Source organism: Helianthus annuus, chromosome 5, assembly GCF_002127325.2.
Source record: "Helianthus annuus cultivar XRQ/B chromosome 5, HanXRQr2.0-SUNRISE, whole genome shotgun sequence".
In the NCBI taxonomy this organism is placed as follows: Eukaryota; Viridiplantae; Streptophyta; class Magnoliopsida; order Asterales; family Asteraceae; genus Helianthus; species Helianthus annuus.
The window spans coordinates 94722006-94729567 of record NC_035437.2 but is presented as its reverse complement, the minus strand read 5'-3'; the positions used below and the strand labels follow the sequence as shown (position 1 = coordinate 94729567).

At 44.4% G+C, this 7562-nt stretch overlaps 1 protein-coding gene across 1 annotated transcript; it reads left to right on the top strand.

Moving 5' to 3' along the window:
• The first annotated feature begins 2074 nt into the window (after window positions 1-2074).
• On the top strand, window positions 2075-4497 carry LOC110887663. The gene is made up of 3 exons (XM_022135241.1): window positions 2075-3511; window positions 3604-4046; window positions 4125-4497. Exons 1-3 carry the CDS (start codon window positions 2075-2077, stop codon window positions 4495-4497), a joined length of 2253 nt encoding a protein of 750 aa, XP_021990933.1.
• The last annotated feature ends 3065 nt before the right edge of the window (window positions 4498-7562 follow it).

Below are 7562 nucleotides of genomic sequence, written 5' to 3'. Positions count from 1 at the left end.
TCTGGCCACGTGTCGTCATCCCAGGCTCTTTTGAAGTCACGATGATGGCACGAAATTGAAGAGAGATCTTCAATTGCCCACTTTCCACATGGCAATACACCAATCGTTGATCAAAGATCGCGATCCGTATGCTCTCACATTCGTTAAGTGATTAACGGAGGGAAAATAACCGCTTACGGAAATAACACTTTCCGTCAATATTTCACCAACAAGTTTTCCCGCCCAAACTTCGACTATAAATAGAAGGATAATTCAGTTATAATCTTCAAGTTACATTCACTTCACTTACACTTCTTCTTCTTCATAAAACCTGTACTTATTCTCACGCTGGAGGGTGGTCACGGAGAGAACCCCCATTCTCCCTGTGGCGAGTCTAACGGTGGTTGTTTTGCAGTTACTGTGAAGAGAAGAAGATCTGTCACCCATGAACTGAATGAGAGGAGATAAACCCTTTTATGCAGATTCAAACCCCCCGGTTCAGTTGATTCCGGTCAATTAAACCAGTGTTTCTTCATTGGCGCCCACCGATTTCTCAGTTTCATTCATTTCTTCTCGTTTTGGTTCATTTCTTTTTCATCCTTTGTTTCATATGGGAGAGAACTCGTCATTTCACTCATCAGTTCCTCGATCTGAATTCAAGGGTTCTGCAACCCGAGATATCCAGATCGACGGAATCATGAGCAACGAAGAAAGCAACAAAAGTCATCTGGAAGAAAACGGCCCCCTGGTACAAATAGGAGTTCGTAACCGTCCAAATCTTCTCCTGGAGAAAACTCCAGAATACTGGTTCGCCAGGTTCCAAGTCACCATGAACCAAATTTTTGCACAAAACGTAAGATCTGAGTTGTTAAACAACAGATCTGATATTCAAGAAGCAAGTAAGGGAAAATTCGACACTACAGTATTGGACCCACAGTTAGCTTGCCAGTGGGACATCCAATCTAGCAGTCACAAAGAGATGGTACGAAAATCAGAAGATACCAATCACTAGGAAGCCAAACCAAAGTAGATAAATATGGTACAAGGAGGTCCCTCACGAAGGCCGGACAAACGAAGCCATAGTCAGCATTGGAGAGAGCAACAAGTTGTATTCCCGGTCGTCCCAGGAGGTCCTCAGGAAGAACGACCAGTAATTATCACCGGTATCTTCGGCAATTACAGAACTAATTACATGTTCATAGATCTAGGAAGCTCGATGGATATAATCTATGAACAATGCTTCAAGCAACTTGATCCATAAGATAAAGCACACTTAGAACCAGTTGATTTCCCTCTCACTGGTTTCTGCAACGAAGCTGTTTTTCCTCTGCGTCAAATCGCTTTTCCTGTGACTCTCTCAGATGGCGAACACTCGCGCAATGTCACAGTGAATTTCATGGTTATGCCAGCAACATCGCGCCATGACGTACTAATAGGAAGACGATCTCAGAGAGAATTCAGCATGATTACCTCCATACCACACGCTGCTTGCGGTTTTCTGACGGAAACTGGGGTAGCAATTTTGTATTCCAGCAAGGAAGTCATGTACGTGGACGATGAACCACCAGCAAAGGTTGCCAAACCTTCAAACGAACCGGAATAATGGGTTCTCAATGAGGAGTATCTAGAACAAACCATCTTGTTAAGGCATGCCATTTCACCGCCAATACGGATACAGTTGAAGGAACTACTTTCCAACAATAAAGATATCTTCGCCTGGTCCCCAGCGGACATGACTGGAGTACCACGAGATATAGCGCAACACTGCTTAAACATCCGACCTTCAGCAGAACCCGTCGCGCAAGGAAGGCGCAGTCTCAGCGCAGAAAAAGCAGAAGCAATAAACGAGCAAGTAACAGAGTTACTTAACGCCGGGATCCTGCGCGAAGTACAGTACCAAACCTGGGTCGCCAACCCAGTAATGGTTCAAAAACACAATGGCGGCTGGTGCATGTGTGTCGACTTTAAAGACCTCAACAAAGCCTGCCCGAAAGACTACTATGTGCTCCAGGAAATAGACAAGAAAGTTGACTCTCTAGCATCCTTCCGCTAGAAGTGTTTTCTAGACTGTTACAAAGGCAACCATCAAGTATAGATGAAAGAGGAACATGAAGACAAAACAGCCTTCCGTACAGATAAAGGTATCATTTGCTATACGAAAATGCCTTTTGGTCTCCGCAACGCAGGGGCTACTTACCAGCGCGTGATGGATAGAGTCTTTGGGGAAGACATTGGTAAAACAGTGGAAGTTTACATGGATGACCTTGTCATCATGAGCCAAGAAGAAGAGACCATGCTCGCGAACATTCAGTGCACGTTTGATTCTTTGCGCAACGTCAATTTAAAACTTAACCCAACAAAATGCTCCTTTGGAATGGAGGAGGGTAAGTTTCTAGGGTTCATAGTAACCAGAGACGGTTTCAAGGTCAATCCGGAGAAAGTACAGGCCATCCAACTAATGCCGTCACCAGCGACAGTTAAAGAGATGCACCGACTTGCGGGACGATTAGCAGCCTTGAACAGATTCTTAGCAAACCACGCGGCGAAATCTTATCCGTTCATTAGCACGTTGCACAATTGCGCCAAAAAGAGCCATTTTCAGTGGACACCAGAAGCGGAGATAGCCTTCAAACAAATGAAGGAATGTCTAATCCAGTTACCAACTTTAACAGCGCCAAGAGAGGAAGAACCGCTAATCTTATATCTGTCAGCAGCAGAAGTAGCGGTTGGGGCAGTGTTAATGGTAGAAAGAGATGGCGTCCAAACTCCGATATACTACATTAGTAAAATGTTAACCGGCCCAGAGACACGCTACTCGATAATAGAAAAACTAGTCCTCGCACTGGTACACGCATCACGAAGACTACGCCGGTATTTCTCTGGTCATGTTATTACAGTACTCACTAATTATCATCTAGGCCAGATACTGTCTAAACCTGATGTCGCGGGACGATTGGCCAAATGGTCCATCGATCTAGGAGGATACAATATCCTATACAAACCCCAACCAGCAATCAAAGGACAAGTATTAGCAGACTTCGCCACTGAAGTCCCCATAGACAAAATACAAGAATGCGAGGCAATCCAAAACCCTATTCCAGTCTTCGACGATAGGGTTTGGACCTTGCACACAGACAGAGCTTCCAACGACGACGGTGCAGGCGCAGGTCTTCAATTGGTTAGCCCAGACGATCACGAGCTCACATACGCAATACGCTTAGACTTCAAGAGTACAAATAACGAGGCAGAATACGAAGCATTTCTTGCAGGCCTCCGTTTGGCACTTAAAATCGAAGCAAAAAACCTCGAAGCTCACGTCGATTCAAAGCTAGTGGCTGAACAAGTTAATGGTCATTACGACGCTAAGGGCGAAGCCATGGCTTTATATCTGGAGCAAGCACGAATGCTTATCAGCCAGTTCCAAACATTCAAGATAGTTCATATAAACAGAAGTGAAAATAAACATGCGGACGCACTGAGCAAACTGGCCGCCACCAGTTTCAAACATCTAGCAAAGAAAGTACGTATCAAGGTATTATCCAACCCATCCGTCCCTCTAAAACAAGTGAACATCATCGAGGTCGGCAACCCATCCTGGATGTCCCCTATCATCATGTATTGCAGCATGGCAAACTTCCAGAAGGAAAAGCGGAAGCTAGGAAGATCCAGAACAAAGTGCTGAACTACGAAATGGTAGACGGTATCTTATACCGGAAATCATTTATGGGTCCGCTCCTACGTTGTGTCGATAAAACAGATGCGCAGTACTTAGTCAGAGAAATCCACGAAGGATTATGTGGGATACACGCCGGACCGCGCATGGTAGTGGCAAAGATAATGAATGCAGGCTATTATTGTCCAGGGATGCATGTGGATGTAGTGGAATTATTGCGCAAATGCACAGCATGCCAGCGTCACGCGCCGAAAACTCTCCATCCAAAAAATCCTCTAGTTCCGGTCACCTCGGCTTGGCCCTTCCAACAATGGAGTATTTACCTCGTCGGTCCTTTTCCCGACGCGCCAGGCGCATTTAAATTCATTGTTCTGGCAGTTGACTACTACACCAAGTAGGTGAAAGCTAAGGCATTAGCGTCAACCACAGCAATGGTAATCCGCAAGTTTATATGGGAACATATCATCTGTAGATTCGGGTTGCCATTACGCATCATTTCAGATAACGGCACAAATTTTGCCTCGGAAGACTTCCAGAAGTGGTTCAAAAAAATGAAAATCGAGCACAGCTTTGCTTCTGTGGCGCACCCACAGGCAAATGGGCAGGATGAAAGTGTCAAAAAGCAAATAGTTGATGGCATCAAGGCAAGGTTGGGCACTGCGCGAAGAGGATGGGTGGATGAGCTCCCTAGCATCTTATGGGCTCATCGCACCATGCCAAAAACCAGTACAGGGGAAACTCCATTTAGCCTAGTATATGGTTCGGAGGCAGTAATCCCAGCAAAAATCAGCCTTCCGTCACCACGCATGCTTGCCATGGAAAAACAAGATAATGAAAAAGAATGAAGAATGGATCAAGACCTTCTCGAGGAAAGGCGCGAGAATGCAGCCATTGCAGAAGCAAGGTATAAATCCAAATTAGAAAAATACTACAACGCGCGCGTACACGTGTGCACCTTCGTCCCAGGGGATTTCGTTCTGTGCAATAACGAAGCATCCAACGCGGAAAATCCAGGCAAATTAGCACCTAAGTGGGAAGGACCGTACATTATCAATGAAGTCTTGGGAAAAGGGGCGTACACCTTAAAGAGGCTCGACGGAACAGACGTTCCCCGCACCTGGAACGCGCAGCAGCTGCGCAGGTGCTACATATAACCAAGCCAAGCTATTCGCCACAGAAGGCCAGACTTATACAGGCAATGTATTTATTTTAATTATTTCACTTTGTATCTATCGTCCCCGTGCCTTATTAATACAAAGATTATCCTTATACATTTTACTGTTTATTACAAATTGCATGTAATTCCTTTTGGTACGCGCGAAAACGATATGGTGAAACACTGAAAACCTCATAAACGGTCTAACGGGCATAAGCCCCGCGCACAGCCCAGATCTACGTGGCTCAATACCATTCTCATTCGCTTTACATAACAAAGTAATTATACACATGCAACATATTGTAATTCAAACACAACTTCTACGCCACGCGCAATGAACACAAAACGTGTATGCAACACATCGAAAGAAAAAGAGTTACTTGTGCAACAAAGCACATTAACAAACTTTACAAAAACACGAAAGTGTATTAAGGCATTAGATACAAAACAAGCAAGTTACACACCAGGAAACGTATCCAAAACACCCAAAGAAGTGTGCAATACTTCACCATAGTCGGAAACAGGATGAGGATCAACAGGGTTTACACCCCCTTCACCAGCTACAACAGGAGCAACCGCATGATCACCAGCCGGAGTCTCGGCCGAAGGAACCACACAGGGTATACAATAGAGCAACTTCCCCTCCAACCAGCCGGAAAAACCCGAGTTACAGCATATGCTGATAGTCTGGTGACTCCCTCGGCAAAGGGAGAACGGGCAGGATTCCTCACAAACTCCGATCGACCAACTCCACGTACGTCTTCATCTCCGGCAGCGTCTTCCGGCGATAAGCCAGCAAGCAGAAGTAACCATCAGCAGCTTCAAAAACATTCAAGACCTCTAAAATTTTCCGGGAGCGGAATCGACGCCTAACCCTCATATTGGAAAAATTGGTAAAGTTCCATAACTTCTATATGCATATATATAGTAGAAGTAAAATGACGTTAAAGATGGTAAAAATTGTGAGGATTAAGTGTCAAATCATCCCCATTTGAAACGGTGCTGCTGCTGCAAGTGTCGTATCCTTTAAATGCATTCTGATAGCGTATGCACGCATTCCAAGAAGCCACAGTTCAATGAGAAGACAGAAGGGTAATTTAAAATTATTAGCCATTTTTAGGATGACGTAAACAACAGTCAGCTCATGATTAGAAAAGACTCCACAAGTAAACAATTCAGAGCAAAAGATAAAATACAAACATCTTCTCCACGAAGATTTACATTTTCTTGCCCAAAGTCAAGATTTTCAAAATAAGAATAAAGAGCAAAGAGTATCTTCTACAAAAAGATTCTCCACTTTCCCGCCAAAAAACTCTACAACAAAAGCACCTCTCTCATAGTCCAGTGCTCCACTTATTTGCATAAGAGGAACACTAGACTGGGGGGACTTGAAGGGGTATGGTCCCAAAAACCTCGCTTCGAGTACTTGGGACCATACCACAACCTCACCCTTCTAACCCTCTTTAGACCTTGCGCGGCCGCTGATGTGTGTAAAATGCAACATATAAATTACATCAAATTAGGCATAAAACTAACCCTTTTTAAGTACTAATGTTGGAAAAAGAGTGTTTTTGTCTTCCTTTTATATTTTCAGGATGAAATGAGCTCAAATACACAAAAGAAGCAAAAAGACAGCTAATTCTAGCATAAATACAAGAAAAGGAACAAAAGTAGATTGCCCGAACCCTCAACGGCATCCTCCCAAGCAAAGAAGAGAAAACAGAAGACTGAACACGCCCCGTGCTCAGCCAGCACGGGGCCGTGCCCAAGAAGCAGCAGAAAAGACAAACCTATAGAAGCTTCTATTGCCCACCACGGGGCCGTGTCCAGTGAGCACGGGGGCGTGGAGAAAGTACAGCAGGCGCATTAATTGTAATTGCGAATTACAATTAATGAAGAGAGAGAGTGTCAGACGGGCACGGGGGCGTGTCCAGCGGACACGGGGCCGTGCCCAGCCTTCTGTTCAGCCTATAAATAGGAGTGCTTGGTTTCATTCCAACTCATCCCTTGGCACACCACCTCTCTCACACTTCATCCACCACCCACCACCACCATAACACCATCATCCACCACCATCATCCATTGTCCATCGTAGAGTGTGTGAGTCGTCTCGGGATCCAAGATTGATAGTAAGAGTTCTTGACAATCAAGGCCATGTTTGCCTAAATCTCTTACATCACTTGGTGAAGACAAGTGTTTAGTATAATACTTTTTATTTTTAATCTTTTGCACTTTTTATTTGGTTTTGTATTAATGACTTTAATAACTAGTTACTTATGTTGAAGGTGATCTTTCCTTATCGTTTATCCGTGGTGTCTTGGCATTATTTTACTGTCTATATAAAATAAAAGATTTTCACCATTAATATCTCCACGGTCTATATGGAGGTATGTTGGCTACCTGGTCGGGGGTTAAGGGAATGGTTTGGTAAGGGTCTTGCCCTTGTTCAGCGTTTAGAGGTCCTGCAAGGGACCTGGGTCAAATTTAGTAGCATCTCCTTCAATGCCCATAGGTATTGGATGGCGGGGATCCAAACTCTTTGACCCCCTCATAAGTTAACTACTATTAATACTATAACCCGGCTATTTAGGACTGTATCCCTGCTGACTCAGACTACTTAGCCGAGGGTAACGTCACCGCCAAAAGCGGGGCCTACCATAATCTGCATTAATAACTTAATTCATTATCTTCCAATAATCCAACCCTTTAGGATTGTATCCTTGCTGACTCAAACTACTGAGTTGAGGGTAACGT

Excerpts from the sequence above, each read along its gene's own strand:
- LOC110887663 (XM_022135241.1), top strand. The coding sequence starts at position 2,075 with ATGAAAGAGGAACATGAAGACAAAACAGCCTTCCGTACAGATAAAGGT. Across the intron at positions 3,512-3,603 it reads CAAAGAAAGTACGTATCAAG|CATGGCAAACTTCCAGAAGG; the intron begins GTATTATCCAAC and ends CATGTATTGCAG. Across the intron at positions 4,047-4,124 it reads GCAGTTGACTACTACACCAA|ATTCGGGTTGCCATTACGCA; the intron begins GTAGGTGAAAGC and ends TATCATCTGTAG.